The sequence below is a fragment of the Schistocerca gregaria genome, chromosome 5, assembly GCF_023897955.1.
Source record: "Schistocerca gregaria isolate iqSchGreg1 chromosome 5, iqSchGreg1.2, whole genome shotgun sequence".
Lineage (NCBI taxonomy): Eukaryota > Metazoa > Arthropoda > Insecta > Orthoptera > Acrididae > Schistocerca > Schistocerca gregaria.
In genome coordinates, this window is record NC_064924.1 from 398,251,992 (window position 1) to 398,276,123 (window position 24,132).

Genomic DNA, 24,132 nt, shown 5'->3' on the forward strand with positions numbered 1-24,132 from the left:
AGCCTTAAGAATGTACCCCTAGATGCAATAACTGCAGCCAACAACAAGAAGATAAAATGAATATAAGAAAAGATTACAGACTACAGCTACCCAGTTCTGTTATCATTCCTTCCAGTCTGTAAAGTTACTCAGTCATAGGCTTGTTGATATACCTTGTTCTCTCCTGTACATTTATTTTAAGGACCAGGAATTTTGCCTGGTAGGCATTATGTGTAAAATATTAAGTTCATGTGTATTTGTTGAATTTGAGCACAAGTAATTTTTTCTTATGTTTTTTTGTTACGCTCATGCACTCTGATATACTTGATTGTGTCATTAATAAATGTTTTAAGCTTCATATGTATTTATGTCTCCACAACCCCAAGCCACTTACCACTCCCTATGTTTCCTGTACCACAAACTTCAGTCCATAATATGTATGTTAAACTGGAAAGATGTTGAGCACTTGTAGGTCTGCAATTAGTTCTGAAAACTGGATGAACTTTTTCTGAGGATACCAACTGTGGTATGAGGAAAGGGAACCACTCACTGTATAAAGTAGGTGTTGAGTAGTAGGTGGGCATGCAAACAACACTACAAGTATTGAAATCAAGCTTTCAAACTTGTAATCTTCTCCAGAACATACACACCTACAGCTGTTGTTGTTATTTTCATCATCAGTCCAAGGACTGGTTTGCCATAGCTCTTCAAGGCAGTCTGTCTCATTCAAGTCCCTTCATCTGTGCGTAGGTATTGAAACCCAAATCCACTTGAACCTTCTTACTACAGTGAAGCATTGGTCTCCTAGTTTTTACCCCCTCTCCTCCATAAAAACTTCCCCCTATTGCCAAATTAATTTGTTTGATACGTGGAATGAATACCACCAACTTATCACTTCTTTAATTAAATTGTGCCATAATGCTCGCTTCTCTCTATTCGATTCAGTACCTCTTCATTAGTTACTCAATCTACCCATGTAATCTTCAGCATTCTTGTATAACAGCATATTAAAAAAGGTTGTATTCTCCTTTGTTTGTTAATACTTATTATTGAAATTTCACTGCCATATAGTGCTATGCTCCAGAAAAATACTCCCTAACACTGAAATTTAACTTTAACAATGACAAATGTGTTTTTCATAAACACTATTCTCACAGTTACCAGTTTTCATTTTATATTCTTTTTACATCTGCCATTGTCAGTTATTTTGCTGTCCAATCAGCAAACTCATTCTCTATTTTCATTGTATAATCTACTTTTGTCAGTGTCTCCTGCTTTGATTTTGTTACACTCCATTACACTTGTTTTAATTGTGTTGTTGTTCATCTTAAAACCATTGTATGAGACACTATCCATTCCATTCAAATGATCTTCCAAAGCTACAGTATAACATGACTGGGATCTAAAGATCCTGTTTGCATTTAATGATATGCTGATGAAACAGGGGCTTCTGTATGTGATTTAAGGCCATAGTCAAACAGATCCATTTTCATTTTTTATTATGTAATAAAATAAAAAAGCTGTTTTTCAGCATTAATATTTGCAGAATGAACTACACTTCATAAAATATAAATAACAATTATTCACATTTTTCTTTTTCATTACTATTTACACAACACATATTTACAGTTTTGAAGATTTCCCTTTCTCATTTTAGTATGTGAATATTCATACCAGACATACAAAAGAATAGTCCTTTAAGGATGCAAAGGGCATCCAAGTTAAAAGTATTCCATGACAATACTCTGATGATTGTTCTTTAACATAACAAAACATATATAACATTTTTCTATGTTACATTTGTACTTTATGTTCATAATTTGAGCGAATTATATGCCTAAAGTTCCTTAATGCTGATGTGATACTTTGATATGGATCACTATCGTTCAGCAACTCACACGTGGTCAAAATATTTGCTTTTAAACCCATTGGTTATTGATAGTTTATGTAAGTGACTGGTTAACTTGCAATTCATGGTGCTGAAGGAAATGTTTAAAAACCAGTTTTATGTACCAAGAAGCATATTTCTTAGTTTTCATTCCTGTTAGAAAATTAAAGTATTCTGTAACATAACATGTCATATTGTGTTTCAAATCCTTATTAAACTGTTCACAATGATATCAGTTACCATCCTGATTAAAATTATAGTTGAAACTGAATTGAGAATATAATGATGCACCAACAAAAATGTTCAGTTTCAGAATCAACATTATTTCATTTACATTATAGAAAGAGGCAGCCAATTAATAATATTCTGTGGCACATTTGTCACCTCAATTCAGAATACAAAGTTTCCAGTGTAACAGGATGTTACAAATAACAGCAGTTGTAAGTTTGTAAGACACTGGAAACCAACACAGGACATTTTTATCAGTACACTTGGCTACATTGCTAGTTCTAAGGTGAAAAATGCACATGAATTTTCAAAATAATGAGCATATGCCAATTAGAATATAGGGAATACTATGAGCTACTGCAGAGAAATTTAGTGTAATTCAGACACTGTCAATGTTATTATTATGACTTCATGATAAATTTCTTGTTACAGAGTCAAAGATGTGATTTTTTTTAATGGACCATTTGTGAGAGTCTTACAGGATGATGTTACCTAAATGTGGATCAACAAATGGATTCCTCTCAGATAATTATAGACTGATGACAAAATACAATGCATGACTTAAGTAGTATATCATGTGACATATGATGGACCAGTATAAAAGTAACATGTCTAGTGTTTCCTAAAATGAGAATACTGAAATGAATTTACAGGTTCATGTTTGTGACTGATGAAAGGTTACTGTGTATGAAAATTGAAACATGGAAATGAGAATGCTGCATACTTTTGAGTTTGCTGCTCATGATCACTTATATGGAAAGACAATGAAATAGGATCATTATCTATAGCACTGTTACACTTTTAGTGCCATTTGTAATGACCCATAAAAATATTATATAATTCTAACAGTAAAAAGTGAGATCACATTAATGTTGGCTACAGCTAGTTGCCTCCATAAAGTTATCATACAGTCTTTGGTATATCACACAGGATTGCAGAAGTCTGCATATCACATTTGTCATCACGTTTCCACTTTCTGTCAGCTTTCACTCATTTGATCTGAACTGATCTGAAAAAGAAAAAAATAAATAAACAGATAGCATACAGGTTTTAAAACTCTCTTTTAGATTTAAAGAATTCTTACAACTTACCAAACAAAAAATTGCTGTACACATTATTTTATGCTGTGTCACTGAGTATCAAATTTTCTTGCCAATTTTAAAATCAGTAGAATTTGTATAGAACATGTAGATTATACAAACACAACAAATTTTATTTAAGATTTGGCTCCACTGTTTGAAGGGGTGGCTATAAGGTACCATATTTCACCACCTGTCATCAAATAATTTAATGTGCAGTGATCTTTTCACCCTTGTGTTTGGTGAATGGAAGTTGCATTGATAATTTTTTGGTGGGACAGGGAAGAAGTGAGCACATAATGTTTCTCTGCAGGAACTGTTCACACAAGGTAAATAACAAGAGTTACCTGTGGACAAGTGGCAGTAGTGATGTTTTGGTGGAGAAAAGAGCAATGAAGGATTATTAGATCTGAGTTTTGATAGCTGTGACTTAGGTGTAGGAACATTGTTGAAGAAACTGTTAATGAAAATGAATATCTCATTTCCTTGTGCCACTATTCTTTTTTATTTTTTTATTTTTAAATACTTGCATGAACCTTCCATCAAACTTCAGTGTATCTGCAAACCTTAGATATGAACCAAGCAAACAGATAATGACTGAAGTCTATGATAGTAGTAGTAAGAAACTATCATAGTCATTTATCACATCATGACTAATTTCATTAGAAAGAACATTATCAGATTACACTCCCAACAATCTTCATAAGAAATCCCCCTAGAATAGTGCCAATATCATGGACATGGGGACACTGTCGGCAGCGTAAACTGATAATGTTCTTTTGAATGAAACTATTCATGACACAATAAATGCGTAATAATACAGTTTTTTTAAATATTAACAATAATCAGCTGGCTCAATATAATCAAGATTATGAAGTCTATGAGCTTAATGTCTAAAATTAGGTTAGTAAGCAGAACAGAAATTTGAAGCAATGCTCAACAACCTTCAAGTGTATTCTACAGAAGAAGAGTTGTGGAGTAGACCACTTCTTAGTATTTTTAAGTTCTGAGAAACGAGCAGATGGCTTTCACCCAGATGTGAATGAGTGTGGAACATCTCAGAGTTTTAATTTGGCATTTAAGACTTACTCAAGATACTGTTTGTTCTGAGTATCTACACCTTCACACCACATGTGATCATCAGTGGTCACCTGTTTTTCCACATAGTCCAAAGCTTAGTGTAAATCCACATTTGGAAACACATAGGCTTGAATTGATTCCTCCAATTGCAAATAATGCTTGAATACAACCACATTTTATTTTGGCTAAAATGTCTCCCAGATTTATAATAGATGACAGTTGGCTTTTGGTATACATTTTCTGACAATGTAGTTCTGCTATAACAGTTGTGACATCATTGTGTGCTTAGGGTAGGATCATCAGTCTAGGCCACCATTACATTCCCTTCATGCAAATAAGATCTATGTTAAGTCTACCTGACAAATTAACAGGATCCACTGATGAAACTTAGTGAAATGATGAAGAGATATTTAAAGGATAGCAAGAAAAAATGTGCTAAATAAATTCAAATGAAATCCTTTGTTGGGTGCAGTGGATAAGAAAATGTAGACTATTACAATCAATGCATTTTCCCAGTTTTAATCGACACAGCTGAGAAACTACAGGGGGCAATAATAAACTGCAGAGCAATGTCAAGTTTTACTTTTCTTTTGTTTCTGGACCCATAAACATAGTCCAGTGTTGATCTCTTTATGATGTTGCAATTCTTTTATCCAGAAATGTGTTTGCTAAGTATTTAATCATTCTGAAGAGTATCTGATGATTATGTCAACATGGTGAAGGATTACTGGTTGCCATTTTTCTGTTATTATGTCAATGTAAGAAGTCTGAGCTTTAAAGAAAGATATGAATGCTTTTACACATTAATCTGCCACAGTAGATATAAAAGAGTACTATCAACAGTGCAAGAACAGCGGGTTCTGAGGAAATGTGTGGCACATATTTTTAAAATAGGAATTATCATTTCTACCTTAAATCATATTACTGTTCCATCCCTGATTTTCCATTGTTTCAACATATTTTTACCTTCTACCAGAATAGTTTACCAGGAGAAGTTGCAACAAACTCATTGTCAGTGAGATGAAGTGTGAGATAGAGAGTAATAAATGTCATCTCGAATCACTTAAGAGTATGGCACATGGAAATCTAAACATGATGCAGAATCTAGCTGATTTATTTCTGATGTAGCCAGTAGCGTGACTTTTTTTGCAAATTATTAGTATTCATATAGATAAAATCAGAGCTATGGCAAGGTTATAGATTAAATTGGAGGTACATGTAAAGTCTACGAAAGCCTTGGTAAGACTGTCAGGTGTATTATTGCCTGGATTGCAGATGTGTACCTGTGTCAGCTAAGGCTGGAGACAAGGAATACTTTACTACAAAGCAGATAAAAACAAAGTAGTTAAAATTCTGTAAGGGTTTGTGAAACCCACTGCTGTGTATTGACGAGGGACAAGGGACAAGATAGAATAGATTAATTAGAACATGCTTGGAAAAATAACATAGCATGGTATTCTTTCCATCTACATCTTCTTATTATCTGGAAATCCTACAAGAAGCCTGAAATTTCAGGAGAAGACAGAAAAGTGCAGATAACCTGAGAACAGGTTGAGAAGAGATGATGATCTATAAGTTCTTGTAGTTCCATTTCTAAGTGTGTCCCTCACAGGAGACATTTCTATATTACCATATTAACCAGGGAGATATAAGGGCTTCAATGACAACAGGTTGTTGTGACAGTAGATATGGGACAACAGTGGGTCAGAATCACCTATTTTATTGATGCAGTGTATTTAACGTCTTGGCATTATTACAACTACCAGACTAAGCAACACTTATCTGAACTAATCTGTAAAAGTTAATAATCATTTCACTTGAAAGAAATCTATTTGCAGACTTACTGAGAACCCAGCCTTGTCCACGTATTTATTTATAGCTATGCCCGAGACTTAGGTGCTTGGAATTTATTTTCTATTTACAAAGTGGCTTTGTGTTCAGTGTTTGAAGCAGTATGTCTGGGGACATGAACAAAGAGCTTGTTTGCTTCACTAACATGGGAGAGAGCCACTTAGAATTGGCTGTGTGAAAATCATTTGATACTAAGGTCCACACCTGCAACACACAGCATCTGGCCTTTTACTTTGTTTATGGTTGCGGTATAAAATAAGCTCACCAGGAATTGTACTCATTTAAAGTGAAATGGTAAATTGTTTGGAATTTGGGGTATAAAAACTCACACATCTGTACCACTTCTCATCAAAATTTCCATTTCTATGGTGTTGTGTTGAAGAGAAGAAACTTTAAGCCTCTGTGAGTAAAGGATTCTGAGGAATGAGGTAATGTGCGACACTATCAATCAGAGTTATGTAGTACCTTACTTTTGGAAGTTGTTTCCAAATAGCAAGTTAAAGGCTGATGTCCTCAAGCTGCAGCAAGTCATGATCTTCATTGGATTCTTCAGACCATATAATCCTCAATCTCTTAGCCATTCTCATATATTCAGAAAGCCTTGACAGTTTTCTAGGCACTTTGTTGATAAACAAAATGAAATCAAAATGCAATGAGTAGGCACCCAAACCACTAAGCAACTTTAGTAAATTTGCTTTTCTTAGTAATGAGCACAAATAAAAATTGTCACAAGAAGCAAAGAAGTATCATTAAGTGTTCAACACATAAAGCAAAATCAGTAAATCAATACATCATAGTCAAGTAAATTCTCTATTAGTTTGTATTCTCAAAGATAAGACTGTGGCACTTAATTCTGTCACTGCTGTAAAAAATAGATCTATCACTAAATTAAAAAAAAATCTAACAGCACCATTTATTAGTTCTTTTGTGTGCTAAAAAACTAAAAGCATCATCTACAGATTGTTTCTGTACTACACTGTGATGACATTGGAACTACCAAGCTGAGCAGATATCTTAAATTATGATATCTTTTTTATGTTCCAATTTTGATGAAATAACACCTGAATGTTGGCCCAAGCTATGCTTAAGTTACCTTTGAAAACCTCAAAGAAATTCATTTAGTAGTTTTGGAGAATAACATGTTCAAACAGGTAGACATGACGGTTCTACAATTTTGTTATTAGTATATGTGAGACAGGCACAGATCAGCAGCATCTGGATGATGATTCATTACTCCAACATCTCACTGAACATTTAAAAATGGTAATTACAGGGGGATACCCAAAAAAGCTGCAATTATTTTTTAAAAGGTTTCGGGAGTACACAACATTCCGTTAGAACTTCTGACAAAACTCTACCATGTGGTGAGCAAAATGTATGAGACAGGCGAAATACCCTCAGACTTCAAGAAGAATATAATAACTCCAATCCCAAAGGAAGCAGGTGTTGACAGATGTGAAAATTACCGAACTATCAGTTTAATAAGTCACAGATGCAAAATACTAATGCAAATTCTTTACAGATGAATGGAAAAACTGCTAGAAGCCGATCTTGGGGAAGATCAGATTGGATTCCGTAGAAATATGGGAACACATGAGGCAATACTGACCTTACGGCTTATCTTAGAAAATAGATTAAGGAAAGACAAACCTAGCATTTGTAGACTTAGAGAAAGCTTTTGATAATGTTGACTGGAATACTCTCTTTCAAATTCTGAAGGTGGCAGGGGTAAAATACAGGGAGTGAAAGGCTATTTACAATTTGTACAGAAACCAGATGGCAGTTATAAGAGTTGGGTCAATGAAAGGGAAGCTATGGTTGGGAAGGGAGTGAGACATGGTTGTAACCTCTCCCTGATGTTGTTCAAGCTGTATATTGAGCCAGCAGTAAAGGAAACAAAAGAAAAATTTGGAGCAGGTATTAAAATCCATGGAGAAGAAATAAAAACTTTAAGGTTCGCCAATGACAATGTAATTCTGTCAGAGACAGCAAAGGACTTGGAAGAGAAGTTGAATGGAATAGACAGTGTCTTGAAAGGATGATATAAGATGAACATCAACAAAAGCAAAATGAGGATAATGGAATGTAGTTTAATTAAGTCAGGTGATGCTGAGGGAATTAGATTAGGAAATGAGACACTTAAAGTAGTAAAGGATTTTTGCTATTTGGGGAGCAAAATAACTGATGATGGTTGAAATAGAGAGCATATAAAATGTAGACTGGCAATGGCAAGGAAAGCATTTCTGAAGAAGAGAAGTTTGTGAACATCGAGTATAGATTTAAGTGTCAGGAAGTCATTTCTGAAAGTATTTGCATGGAGTGTAGCCACATATGGAAGTGAAACATGGGCGATAAATAGTTTGGGCAAGAAGAGAATAGAAGCTTTCGAAATGTGGTGCTACAGAAGAATGCTGAAGATTAGATGGGTACGTCACATAACTAATGAGGAGGTATTGAATAGGATTTGGGAGAAGGGGAGCTTGTGGCACAACTTGACTAGAAGAAGGGATCAGTTGGTAGGACATGTTCTGAGTCATCAAGGGATCACCAATTTAGTATTGCAGGGCAGCGTGGAGGATAAAAATTGTAGAGGGAGACCAAGAGATGAATACACTAAGCAGATTCAGAAGGATGTCAGCTGCAGTACGTACTAGGAGATGAAGAAGATTGCACAGGATAGAGTTGCATGGAGAGCTGTATTAAACCAGTCTCTGGACTGAAGACCACAACAACAACAACAACAACAAGGTATATATTTTAAAATTGTTTATAAAACAACCTTATCTGTTTCAAAATACTTTCCATTACAACTACTACATTTGTACCACTGGTACTTCCACTTTTCAAAACATTATTGGTCTTTAGAAATGGCTGATGGCTCCTCCTTCATTTTTTTTTTTTTCTTGACTTCTTTCATGTTGTCACATCAGTGCCCTTTCATGCAGATTTTCATGCGTGCAAATAAGAAAAAGTCACACAGAGCCAGGTCAGGTGAGTAAGATGTCTGGGGCAACAGAACCATGCCATTTTTAGCCAAAAACTGTGTTAACCGAAATGACTGTGTGTACAGCTGCATTGTTGTGGTGGAAGAACCAATCTTCTGCCTGCCACAAATTGGGTCTGAATCAATCTAATCTCTGACTCCTGATCAATTGTCTTGATGGTCTGAGTGCACAAGCTCTCAATTTTTTTCAATATTTTCATCGATTCGGGCAGTTGATGGAGGTTCAGAATGAGATTTGTCATCAAACGACATGTCACCATTTTTGAATCAGGAAAAACACTCATACACTTTAGTTTTTCCCATAGCATCATCTAGGTAAGCTGTTTTCAACATTAAAATAGTTTCAGCAGTATTTTTACTGAGTAGAAAACAAAATTTCACAGCTGCAAATTGTTAACTTAAACTTTCCATCATAAATTACGAAACAAGAAGAAAAAAGTGGTAGCAAAAACAATCATTACAGATGAACAGAACAAGCCAGGACATCAACACAGGTGATCAGGTGATACTGAACTGGCAATCCCCTTGTATGAAGTCCCTTTATCATCAGACAATCAGCAGAGTGTGAACTTGATTCGCAACAATTTTCAATGATTTATTTTGCCCATCCCTTTCATTCATTTAGTCATTGTTCTAAGCAATGGTTAAGCTGATACTGGCAGTACAAATGGTTAGGAAGTTTTTTGTTCTCTTTTTTCTCCACTTTATTATAGCTCATGGCAGCATTTGTGTAAAATTTAATAAAGCATCTATTCTCATCATAGACTTCATGTACTGCTATTAACTCATTCTTTTACTAACTTCACATTTCGTTAGTCCAATTACACTGAATTGGAAGAGTATTCTGATTTATTTCAGTCCTTGGCAATTGCTTGTAGCCTATAACAAATTCCTTGTATTTCTTCACACTGTGCCAAACATTACTTATAGTTCTCCACATTGCCCATCTTTTGTTGACATGGGTCTCGACTCATTCCACATTCCTTCAGATTTGCCTTCTTGATGGGAACTACAGTGCGTGATGACTGAATGAGGTGTATGTGATACAGAGCTTCCAAGATCAAATCCAACCTTTGATGACTATACTTATTAGACTGGTCCTGTCAAGACTCAAGGCAAGTTTCAAAGTTTAACCACCCTACTACTCTGTCACAGTGGGAAAATTCTTTTAAATGTTGTACTTGTAATTTAACAAATAATGATTTGCACAATTTGATGATGACTCTTTAGGAAGAAATTTAAATTTTGCTTCAACACTAAAGCCCTTGTTGTTAACATCTTTTATGGAGGCCTTGAAGTAGCTATCAGATAACTATGTTATAAACTTCGCTGAGCAAATGACATGTGAAACAAGATCCCATTCGCAAAAAGTAATGTGTCCTTGTCTGACAGAACTGTACTTTGTAATCTCAAGAATGATTCCCTGATGGTAGTTCTTCCTGCATGCAAAGATAATACCACTGTTTTGCTACCAGTACACCTCTACACTGAAAGTATGTACAGCATTCTTGAAAAATCAATATACAGTATGACTGACAAGAGTGCCATTGCCTGTGTTCAAAGACAAGCTGCTTCTCTATTGAACTCCAGATCTCTACCCAAGAAAGTTATCAACACATTGAAGGGGCACAGTTCTGTGGCTCCCAGAAAAAATTTTCCACAAAGAAATATTTGGTACAGAATTAAATGAAAATCATAAACCATGCTTAGAGCTGAATAGAGTTGACTTTTAGCCTAACAGTAAGTAACATAGGTGCACCCACTTATTGAATGACCTAATATTTAATCTTGAGGTTTAGACTTTTTATCAACAAATGTAAGCACAGCATTCATAAGTCAGTGGATTTTATTAGTACATTAAAAAATTCAAACTTAACAGATGTGATTAATTAGTTAGCTTTGATGTTATCTTCTTGTTTACAAAGGGACCTAGTGTTGATAATTATCAGTAATTACCAACAACTTTGAGGTAGACATGAAAGCATTATTTCAGAATGTGTTAATCTCCATTTAACTTTTCATTTAATAACCAGTGCTTTGAACAGATGATGATGTTGGCACAAGGAACCCCTTATCACTCCTTCCAACTAATTTATGTACAGAGTTTTTGAAGAGAAAGCACTCAACTCTGCAGTTTTAAAACTGATTGTGTTCTTGCAATATGTCAATGATACACTCATAGTGCGGCCCCACTGTAAAAATAAATTGAAAAAGTTTTGTGAACTCTTAACTCCACTCATGAAAATACCAGGTTCACCAAGCAACAAGATAAGAATGGCTGTCTGCCATTCTTGGATGTACCAGTTTGGGTTTCTGGGACACTGCATGTATTGTAAGCCTATCCATACCAAGTTACACATAGAAATGTCTAGCTGCCATCATACCTTGGAAACCATGAGCAAATTTAAAACACTGGTTCACCAGGCTAATTTAGTATCTGACACTGACAGCCTACAGTACAACTGAAAAAATTGATCTGAACACCAGATTAAGAGAGATTTGTCAGTCACAACAGCAAACCAACCAAGGAAGAGCAAGATGAAAGAGATGTAAAGTCTACATTCTTTTTTGCTTATAAGGGAAATGGTTCTGCAAAAAGCAGCCAGAATCATGAAAAAGCATAGGGTGAGTATGATTGTCTGCCCAGCTGCCAAGACAGCAGCTCTGACAGGATCTGTGAATGATGATCTGCTTTTAAGAATGGCGGGAATCTGAAATTTCTTACCAGTGTTGTAAAATCTGTATAGCAAAAACAACATGCACTGTGCAAGAACAATATATACGACACCAACACCACACCACCCTTCTTCAACCTAACAGATCAGTAGTGGCTGAGCATTGTATTTCTGCCAGTTGTTCCACGGAGTTTGTAAAAGTTATGAGATTGGTCACAGCTCATCCTAATGGTATTCTGTGGTCAACGAGGCTGTGAAAACAGAACTGGCAGACAAACTGCTCAAATGGCAAACAACCTGTTCAACAGAGATGAAGGCTTCCATCTTGCAGTTCATGAAAACCTCTTATTTCATGTGTGCACTCTCAAAGGAACTCTTGTTTTGTCTTTACTTGCCTACATCTGAACATTTTAATTTGGTGTATGTTGTACTGCTGACTAGCTTTCTTCATTGTAATGATGATTCACTTTCACGGTAAATGAATACTTGGTGTAATTATGCACTTTAATAACATGCTCTGGTTTGAAATATAAGTGTTTGCATAGTTATGATAGATATTTGTATTACATACCATATAATTATGTCTGCCTGCTAAAGATAAGTGACAGTGAGCATGCTCAACAATATATTTTTGTTTGTACAGCTCATGAGTTAGTTTATTGGCTAAGTATGCACACATTTATTTGGCATTTATTTTTTAAAATGAGTACATTACGTTAATCATAAAATAAAATTTGGAACATAGTTTTGAGACAGGTTTTTGTTCAAGTTCTTTATTTTTATATATATTAGGAGGCTAATGATAAAATAACATACCAGTGACTGTTCTTTCAGTTTGTCCAGTTCCTCTTTCTTGGTTCGTTTGAAAAATCCAGCCTGAAAAGACGAGTACTCATTATTATGCTATCATTAAATATTCTCCTACTCTATTTATAATGGAAAGAGAACAATTCTTGTGATATTAGTGTATTTTAAAATTAATTGAATCTTGTCCAGAATGAATTTTTTACTTTGGAGTAGAGTGTGCACAGATATGAAACTTCCTGGCAGATTAAAACTGTGTGGCAGGTCAGGACTCGAATCTGGAACCTTCGCCTCACATGGGTAACTGTTCTACCAACTGAGCTACCCAAACACAACTCATGACACACCGCACAGCTTTACTTCCACCAATACCTCATCTTTTACCTTCCAGCCTTCACAGAAGTTCTCCTGCAAGACTTTGTAAAGGGCCACCCTCCTCGAACATTACCTTAATTCAACAGAAGTAGTCAATACCAAAAATATTTTCCAATCTTGTATAAGTTAATATTATCTCAGCTGTTTTCCTAACGAAATTTCATATGATTTTGTACATGATGTATTATATTTCAGGCTAAAATGTATAGAAAGAAATTAATTTATTTTTTGTTGTTACAATTGATATGTACTAGTTATATACAGTTAAAATTAATCTTCTTTTAGAGACATCTGAAATTACAAAATATCTGGATCACTTGAAATTCCTATTACTAATTACACAATCTGATATTAATTATTAAATTTGTTTCTGGATTAATTTATAAAATAATAGCATAAATTGGTGGATATTCAGTAGTCAAGAAAGTTTGTAAACTCTTTGGAATATTGTTAGAACTGCAAAATGAATTAGTAGTGGGCATGCCTCTGATGTGATCGGATGTGTTTTTAATTTTGGCAATAACAATGTAATTTTTGATTTAAAAGTGGAGATTGTAAAGCCAGTGTGAGATAGAAAAACGTGAAAAAATAAAATTCAAGATAAAAATAAGTAGTTTTCAATAACTATCATGTCATTTGGAACCTACAATGTCAAAAATTTCAGCCTCAAGAATCAACCCCTCTACATTAAGTACTGGAGCCAACTATAAGGAAAGAAGGTAATTAAATAAGTTATTTGTACATCTTACTTCTCTCAAAGCTTATTAAAAGAGTTAGTTATTTTGAAGAGTGACAACCAACAAACAATGTGAGAGAGGGTAAAAATACAACTTGTAGGCCTAGCACTACTGGAAGAAAGAATATTGTGGAGACATGGTTTAGCCACAATCTAGGGCTTGTTTCTAGAACGAATTTTTCACTATGCATTGGGATGTGTGCTGATATGAAACTTACTGGCAGATTAAAACCATCTGCCAGGCTGGGTCTTGAACTCGGGACATTTGCCTTTTGTGGGCAAGTGCCCTACTAACTGAGCTACCTAAACATGACTGATGACCAATCTTCATAGCTTTACTTCCACCACTACATCTATCTTCTGAACTTCACAGATTTTCTCTGGTGATACCTGCAGGATAACACCCCTGGAAACTAGAAAAAAAGACTTTGCAGAGACATGGCTTAGCCACAGCCCAGGGGATGTTTCCAGAATGAGTTCTACATTCTGAATTGGAGCTTAAACTTTGCCACAAGAGGCAAAAGTCCCAGTTCAAGTCTCAGTCTGACACACAGTTTCAGTCTGCCAGGAAGTTTCATATCAGTGCACACTTTGTTGCAGCATTAAAAATTAATTCTGGAAACATTCCTGAGGCTGTGTCTAAGACATGTCTTTGCAATATCGTTTCTTCCATGAGTGCTAGTCCTGAATGTTTCACAGAAGAATTTCTGTGAAATCTGGAAGATGGGAGATGAGGTACTGGCAGAAGTAAATCTATGAGTATGAGTTGTTTGTTAGTTGTGCTGGGTAGTTCATTTGGTAGAACACTTGCTCACCAAAGGCAAAGGTTCTGTGTTCAAGTCCCAGTATGTCACACAGTTTTAATCTGGCACAAAGTTTTTGATCGATCTTGTGTTTATAAAAAGGGAAAGAAGTAAAGTTAGAATTTAATGTTTTTAGACATTATTTTTGTGGTTTTCTACATGCCACATGCAAGAGTTGTGCTCCTAGTCATAAGAGTAAAATAGTGTTTTAGACATTTTTCAGGCGACCTACCAAGGCTAAATAACACTTTTTTAAAGGCATATGATAGTTAATATGCTTCTTATGTATATATTTACCATTCACAAAATCTGTAACCTCTGTCAATCCTTCCATTTTGTGCGAACAGTTTAGTCTTTACATTTGCTGCTCTCATTTTTAAACAAACCTTTACAAGTTTCTAGATGAGTATCTATTATCAATATTTTGTTAAATCTTATTAGCAGCCAGCGTTTGTAAAATAATGTAAGGTTATGTTAACCATTGAAGTAAGATACTTAACCCCTCAGAATTTTAGCAATAACTTGTCCATATTGGGGACAGTCACTCTTTGTCATTATGATTTCAATTAACTAGTAGGCAATCAATAGCAATCTGATGCTCCCATCACATTTAGGCATCACAACAAGGGGACTATGAATGTCATTAACTGCCTGTTCAATCAAACCCACAATCTAACATACAGTAAGTTTATCTGTTGACTGCTTCCTTCCTAGCAACATGTATCTGGTAAAATGTTTTGAAAAAGGCTTGTCCAGGTTTAGATGACACTCATAATTTTTCATGACACCTGGCTGATTCGAAAATATATTGTGATAGTTGGTTAACACTTTTCATAATTCTGGCCATTGACCACAGGGCATCTGTTCAGCTGACTGTATTTTAACCTCTGTTTCTTCCAGAATATATTTTTCTTATTTCTCAGCATCCTGACTGTTTCTGCTGAATCCAGTACCTTCCTGTCAGCACCTTTTAGTTTTCATTACTCTAATGTTCAAGTCCCATCTTACAGTATCATAAACAAAATGCCTTTCCAATAAAAGCCACAGTATATAAACCAGTAGTTTTTGTGATTAATGCAGATTGTATCTTGATGAAACCATATATTAACTATCCTTTAAATTTCACAGTGGTGGTGAATTTCATCTGTTTAGCACTTGAGTAGTGGTTTACTGTAATTAAAAGTTAATTTATGCAGAACCTAACCTTTGTTCTTTCAGAATGAGACACACAAGCAGAAATCAGTTGTTGGACATATTTTCTTGTCTGTCAAAACTTTGTGTACAAACTTCAATAGCATCTTTGTTGGGTACTGTCAGCCATCTTGTCTCTGTTCTAGACAATAACTGTAATACATTGCTATTTACATCCACATTCTCATTTGTACTAAGGAGCTACAATATATTGCATGACAAAGAGTTAAAAGTGTATCAGAATCATTCCCTCTTCCCTTCATATTACACTGGTGAAAGGTATATAAAAAGAACAGTTCTCTGTATGCCTTCATATAAGCCTGAATTTATCTAATTTTACCCATAGCCATTGATGAGATTTATACTGTGGGAGTAATATGTTTCTTAGCTAATCTGTGACAGTGATATTTGTAAATCTGGAGAGGATGCCTTTCTTGCCTGTAATGTCTCTCACTGTGGTTTGTTGAGCTTTTTTGTGACACTCTTCTCCTATGTAAATGAACCTCCAGAAATGTCAAAGCTCTTCTTTGAATGTTCTCTCTCTCTCTCTCTCTCTCTCTCTCTCTCTCTCACTTCCATTAATCAGACATTACATATGACAACTACGAAAAACAGTATTTGTGAATTAGTTAAACAAAGCTTCTGTAAGCAAGAGATGAATTACACACTCTTAAATTTCTCCCAATAAGTTTTTGGCTGGCATCTTGAACTCCTACCACGTGCTTTGATGACACGCAAGTCTCATGAAATTTCTTTCTCATCTTAATTCTTCTAGGATCTTCAGATAGTTACTGAATAAACATACACAACATTCTGTAGACTTTAAATTTTCATTCTCTTCCCACTTTTTGACTCTTATCTTGATTTCAGTGATTAACTTGATTGTAATGTATTAACAGCAATCTTATAACATAGATCAATAGCTACATTGATTATGAGTGGTTCCACAAATTCACAAGTAGCAAAGATTATGGGTAACTGACAAACATAGATGTTAGCATAATGAGTAGCAGTTGACAACTTACTGAAAAATGCATGATGAACACCAAACATGGACTGACTTGATAATACTGAACATAGTAAATGAATCTACAAACATCCTCATTCATTCCTAAGTCACTCCCACTCCCTTCAATTTGTCCCATGGGCCATATCCCAGTGAAAGATGACCCACAGGCATGATCTGTGCAATTCATCCATCCAGCACATCCTACACCATTGAAGGCAGGGCCACCTGTGAAAGCAGCCATGCCACATACCAGCTATGTGGCAGTCAATGCACAGCATTTTATGTGGGCATGAGTGCTAACCAGCTGTCCATGAGAATGAACGGCCACTGCCAAACCGTGGCCAACAATAAAGTTGATCACACCGTGGCACAACACACTGTTGAGCATGTGCTTGAGTTCAAAGTCTGCTTCACAACATATACAATCTGAATCCTTCCCTCCAGCACCAGCTTTTCTGAACTTCTGAGCTATTGAGCTATATAGATGGGAGTTATCCTTGCTTCTGTAATCCTCAGGGCGTCAGTATCAGCAAATCTACTGCCCTCACACCCTATACACAATAGTTTCCTCTTCCTTTATACTGACACCCCCTCCTAATTCACCTCTCCATGTTGTCTTCTTTGGATGTCTCACCTCACTGGCTCCAGTACCCATGTATTGCATGGCTACCCTGTGCGCCCACCACCCTCCCTCCCACGTTCCTAGCCTGTACACCTGCTGCCTCTGTTTGAGTTGCTGGATACTTACCCCCAACTCTTGCTCCTTGCCTCTTTCTCCCTGTACCCAACACATCTGACACAACTGCCACCCTAGTTCACCCACCTTCTTCCAAAAGCTAGCAAAGTGTGTGCCTGTTGATGACCCAGTGCTTCTGCTATATGGTGAGTGGTCTCCTTTACTCCTGAATTACATATATTCTGCCAGAACTTTTCTTACTATATAATTAAATTTTATTATATAATGAAAAATTAAAAGGTTTGCAAATGGAGCTCAGTTTTTCTGCAACACAGCCAATGTGCAGTGTCACAGGAATGATAAAGTATTCACTTGGAGAGCACATTGAGTCAGCTTATTAGTCATCAAGAGGAAAATAAAATATTAAAAATTTTACTCCCTTACTTAATTTGAAAGTATGAATCTCTGGACACGAGGGAAATGTCTTAATTCTGAAGTTCACTGACTCAGTTGTGAAGAAGTAATCAGGAAATGAAAATGGCAAATATGAAGGTTCCACTGTAAACTTTTGTGCAGGTTTCTTGTACATGCTCAAATTAAACTGCCACATGCTAACATGAAGTAAGGGCTTTTGACTGCTCTCATTATTCAGCAGTCAAATATTAGAAAACATTTACAACATTTATAATATTAGCTTTATAAATGAAAAGAAAGAGAAGAAAAGATAGCTACAGATTGTAATACTCTCTCTCTCTCTCTCTCTCTCTCTCTCTCTTCCTAGAAGTACAAGTCAAAAATATTATTGCCCTTAAGCTGTACATGTAAAATCATAAAGTCATACAAACCTTGATGAGACCAAGAATAATGAGCAACAGAACAAGGACACCACTTATGGCTGATATAATAATAATCCATGTATCAACCTTTCGTAATGGTCTACTGGCTAGCAGAAGTATTGTTGCTGCTGCTTCATCAGTTCTGGGGAAAAAAATGAACAGTAGCTATCAGTCATTGATTTCTGCAAAACATTTCTAAAAATATTGCAGCACATATTAATAAGAAAATGATCCATTAAGTTTCATCAATATAAGAGAATGCGTATGAGTTATGTTCTTTTCTGTTTGATTACTGCCTAAAAGCTAGGAACATCTGGTATACTTACAAGCACTGTATTTATTTAGAAATAGATGAAAGTATGTTCTGGTATGATAGACCAGCTATTGCACTTGTTCGATAATAGTGGGGAAAAAAAAAAAAAAAAAAAAAAAAAAAAAAAAAAAAAAAAAAAAAAAAACCAGTATTAAGGAGACTGAGACAGAATCAGAGTTTCTTCTTATGTAAATTGAGGAAATGTAAGTAATGAATCATTTAGCTATATTGGAAGCAGGCAGTAAACAAAATTAATAAATCCACATGTTTCAAATAATAAGCACATAGGTGTCTTATAAAATCCACAAGATCCATAAATATGTCACTGGTCATTGTTATTTGAAGAAAGACAATAAGGAGGTAATGAGAGACAGGAGAGAAAATCTGTTTCTCAGTTGTAGCAGCAAAATGAGATTACATTACATAACAATCACAAAACTAGAGAGTGGAGCATGAGAAAGGCAGAAGAGAGGATAGAATATTGGCATAGTTTTTCAAAGGGAAAATCACAACCATAGAGAAATAAATAAGCAAAAATGAGGTGTGAAAAACTCATAATAAAGTGCTGAGCTATAAGTAAGAGAGAGAGTTTGAGCAAAGTAATGAGTGATGAGATTATTGAAATAGGAAAAGTTGTTGATTCAGAAGCTATGCTGAGTAGAAACTGAACAGCTGTAGAGTTTGGAAGTGCTGCAAGCTTCATTTAAGATGTGAACAATCTTGTTAGTGGAAATGTGATGTACGTGGAACAGAAGTGAGTGTTGTTGTATGTATTTTACTGCAATCTGCTTACCAAGAAACTGATTAAATGTCTAGATTTAAAAAAAGGAATCATTAACTATGCAATACAGGATAGTTACTGATAAAAGAGTTTTTTGATGAATAAAAAAAAAATATACATTACTGACATATTCTTGCGTAATAGTCATTCAAAAAAGTAGGTGTATGTTGCCACTTGTCCTGTTGCCTGAATTTAGTAATTCAGTGAAGGATATACCTGTTGAATATTGTCTGAATTTTTGATATTCACAAGGGAATTTGAATGACATTACCTGTTTCCTGATGACAGCACATAAGTTGGTATTTTGATTCTTGCAGAACTGGTGATGCTAAGGCTTCCTCCTTCCTGTAGTACTGGTCCTGAAATCAAGAGCATGTCTGTTTGGTATCTGCATCATTTTCCCAGATTGGTTTCTTGTCCTTGTTAAGTAAGTAGACCTAAATTCAAGTAATAAAAGGTATGAGGCCAACAAAACTCAACATTTACTTTGTCAATAAAATTAAGCAGATGTGCAAAATGGATCATGGTTTAGAGTGACTCTTTTACCCATCCAATGCCTGTTTGTGTCCTCATCTTTCCTAATTTGTATCTTCCTCCAAATAAAGAAACTGCTAAAAAGTTCTGGAAAAGAGACTGAAGATGAATATGTCTGTTTTATCTTAGTATCTGTTACCAGTGATCTCTGTTCAGCTTTCAAAAGTAGCATCTCAGTTGATCTATCACACTACTTTGAGGTACACTGGATACTATCTCTAATTCTCATGCATCTCAAAAAGAGAATAAAGAAGATTTATGGGATAAAATGAAGGCACTTTCCTGTCGGCATATGTCTTATAATGCATTGATAGTGAGTCACAGCACTGCATAAATGAAGTGTCATGTACTACCTACCACTATGTACTATGATGCTACATTTGCGGTGGAAATCATGTACCACCCTATGCATAGTCTGAACATAGGTGTCTTGGCACATTAAAATGTGAGTGCTAGTTTTTGAAACTAAGAAGAAGGTTGCATACTGTTCATGTATAAACTTGCAAATGGCAAAGGACATGAAGTAGAACATCTGAAATGGGAGCTTTTTCCTTCCAGACAGCAACCAATATAGAAGATATTTGCAGTGCTACATTAGTATGTTTATGAAAGAGGTTCTATACTGGTTCTTTGAATGGTTGTCAACTCTCCTACATATGATCATTCTGCTCTGGAACAATGTATGCTGCAATGTGAGGACTATGATCCAGTTATGAGTGTGCAAGCAGTGGGCTGTGAAATGTATGTTATTTATTTGTCTGTGTGGCATATATAGGTGTTTATGACTTGTACGTATACCATCTGCAAAGGGCCTCAAGGGGCAGATTTGCAACTAATGGGCCAATCTCTACCAGTAGTCTCTTCACATGGTCACTACCATAGTGATGTTTGTGTTGTCCTTTTCTTTCAATGAGGAGGCCTTCATGATGTAATAAATTTACAGGTGGATAGATATTCTGTTTGCGAACCATCAACACTGATTCAGGCTCTTGGTAACTTGGTAACTTGACTGGTCCATGCACTGAATGGATCAGCATGCTTGACCTTCCTGAGGAATGTACTATGTCCACTATTGGAAAATATGTCCCCGGTAGTTTGCTACATCTAGTGGTTCATGTGGGATAGTGCTCTAGTGCACTTTAGTTTGCATATGCAATCGGTCCTGTAAAATATCTTCTCAAGAAAATGGCTCATGCAATGATGACCAACACAGTGGTTTAATCTTCTCTCATGACCTTAATCCACATAAATTTTAGTTGCAGGAACATGTGAAAAGTGTGGTGCAAGCTACTCCAGTTAGTAATATTGAAGACATGGAACAGTGTTCAACTGTAAAGCTGTGGGATAAATCTCTGGTATTGTAAAGCATATTTACTGAAACATGGGGCATTGCCCAGCCACGCATCCATTAATGTTCTTGGCAGACATCTCCTACAATTAGCAGAGCTCATTTGGTTACATATAGTACAGTATTTTATGACACTTGAAGTACTGGATCTCAGGATACTCAAAATATAAGAGTTCATGATACAGATGACATTTTAGTGGGAATATACTAATTCTTGATTTTGTCATCACAGTTAAATCCTAACAAACTATCTTGTCAACATACAAACATTAAAGCACCTTTAATTGAAATGTTAATAAAAACATTTGCTCATTTTTTTTTTTAATATGTTGACTATATCAATAATCACTATCAATAATGTTATTTATTTCACTTTTGAATATGAAGAAGTGATATTAGACAACAAAATACAAAATGTACTTTGAAAAATTTTGTAAATGTAATTCCAATAATCGATGTATGCATTTATCATCTTTGGACCTCCATGTACGATCTGTCACACACCATACAGTGGCTTACAGGGTATCTATGTTGATGTTGATGTAGATGTATCACATTTTGGTCGTGAGGTAGCATTCTCGCTTCCCACGCCCCGGTTTCATTCCCGGTGGGGTCAGGGATTTTCTCTGCCTCGTGATGACTGGGTGTTGTGTGATGTCCTTAGGTTAGTTAGGTTTAAGTAATTCTAAGTTCTAGGGGACTGATGACCATAGATGTTAAGTCCCATAGTGCTCAGAGCCATTTGAACCATTTTATCACATCTTTTTGTGTATCTGGCCAGAGAAACGCATGACTCATTCCATTATGTGTTAGGATGTGGGATGGATGTATCGAGGTGCTTTGTAAGAGAGATGTCTTCATTTATTGTGTCACTAACGAATGTGAACATAGCAATTAGCTGATCATAACAGTAAACTAAAATGAAGTTTAAACTGCAACTCACATCTGAAACACTTTTTTTTGTTTGGTTAGCATTGTATGAGAAAGTGGACCTATCACCTTTTAGCAGCCAAGCAAGAATTAATCATGCGGTTAGACAAAAAGAAACCAACATACCACATGGAGATAATCTACAAGATTTGAGCAGAATAAGCTAAGTGAACTGATTTATAACTGTGCAAATACAATTACCGTGGTAAAAAATTTGTGCATTATTTGGTTTTCTACGAATGCATTTAATTTTCAATAAAATCTGACTAGATTTTGTCCATTATTAGCAAAAGAAATGACAAAAATGAAAAGGACCCAGTAAGAGTTTACAGTACACTTAAGTGTGTAACTTGGTAACAACACTGTGTAGAACATGGGTTCATAGACAGCAGTGTTTTGGTTTTGCAAGGAATCCTTCCTACCCCTCACCCTCTTCCACTTTTGGAGGTCTCACCTGCTCACTGGCAGGCATCAATTTCGCAAGCAACATTCTGTAATCATTGTTCAATTACAATGACAGCTTAAAATATGCCCTTTTGAATTTCAGTACCTGTCTTTTGCCAGACACACATGGGTAATTTGAAGACATAATTTTTTATCACAGTTGTGGAGGTGAGCTCTAAGGTGTGATGTTGCTCACCGTGGTACTGAAGTTATGCCATAACGCATTTAAAAACAAAGATTCCAAGACTTACCAAGCGGCAAAGCGCCAGTAGACAGGCACAAGAAAATAACACACAAACACACACACAAAATTTCTAGCTTTCGCAACCAACAGTTGCTTCTCCAGTTAAGAGGGAAGGAGAGGGAAAGACGAAAGGATGTGGGTTTTAAGGGAGAGGGTAAGGAGTCATTCCAATCCCGGGAGCGGAAAGACTTACCTCAGGGGGAAAAAAGGATAGGTATATACTCGCGCACACACACACACATATATCCATCCATACATATACAGACACAAGCAAACATATTTAAAGGCAAAGAGTTTGGGCAGAGATGTCAGTTGAGGAGGAAGTGTAGAGGCAAAGATGAAGTTGAATGACAGGTGAGGTATGAGTGGCAGCAACTTGAAATTAGCGGAGATTGAGGCCTGGTGGATAATGAGAAGAGAGGATATATTGAAGGACAAGTTCCCATCTCCGGAGTTCGGATAGGTTGGTGTTGGTGGGAAGTATCCAGATAACCCGGATGGTGTAACACTGTGCCAACATGTGCTAGCCGTGTACCAAGGCATGTTTAGCCACAGGGTGATCCTCATTACCAACAAACACTGTCTGCCTGTGTCCATTCATGTGAATGGACAATTTGTTGCTGGTCATTCCCACATAGAAAGCGTCACAGTGTAGGCAGGTCAGTTGGTAAACCACGTGGGTGCTTTCACACGTGGCTCTGCCTTTGATCGTGTACACCTTCCAGGTTATAGGACTGGAGTAGGTGGTGGTGGGAGGGTGCATAGGACAGGTTTTACACTGGGGGTGGTTACAAGGGTAGGAGCCAGAGGGTAGGGAAGGTGGTTTGGGGATTTCATAGGGATGAACCAAGAGGTTACAAAGGTTAGGTGGATGGCGGAAAGACACTCTTGGTGGAGTGGGGAGGATTTCATGAAGGATGGATTTCATTTCAGGGCAGGATTTTAGGAAGTCGTGTCCCTGCTGGAGAGCCACATTCAGAGTCTAATCCAGTCCCGGGAAGTATCCTATCACAAGTGGGCACTTTTGGGGTCCTTCTGTGAGAGGTTCTGGGTTTGAGGGGATGAAGAAGTGGCTCTGGTTATTTGCTTCTGTACCAGGTCGAGGGGGTAGTTGTGGGATGTGAAAGCTGTTATCAGGTTGTTGGTGTAATGGTTCAGGGAGTCATGGCTGGAGCAGATTCATTTGCCACGAAGGCCTAGGCTGTAGGGAAGGGACCGTTTGATATGGAATGGGTGGCAGCTGTTATAATGGAGGTACTGTTCCTTTTGGTGGGTTTGATGTGGACGGATGTTCTCCCGGGATTGGAATGACTCCTTACCCTCT

The 24,132-nt window shown here is 36.3% G+C and overlaps 1 protein-coding gene across 2 annotated transcripts in view; it reads right to left on the bottom strand.

Moving 5' to 3' along the window:
• Positions 1-1,461: 1,461 nt before the first annotated feature.
• The window catches only part of LOC126272546 (integrin alpha-PS4-like), a 167,266-nt gene continuing 144,595 nt past the window's right edge, over positions 1,462-24,132 (bottom strand). For both annotated transcript variants that reach the window (XM_049975464.1, XM_049975465.1), the window contains exons 21-24: positions 19,580-19,667; positions 18,224-18,356; positions 12,601-12,660; positions 1,462-3,104 (exon numbers count right to left, since the gene is read on the bottom strand). In XM_049975464.1, coding sequence (XP_049831421.1) covers positions 3,075-3,104; positions 12,601-12,660; positions 18,224-18,356; positions 19,580-19,667 — 311 coding nt within the window. In that variant the 3' untranslated portion in view covers positions 1,462-3,074. The remainder of the gene's footprint in view (positions 3,105-12,600; positions 12,661-18,223; positions 18,357-19,579; positions 19,668-24,132) is intronic.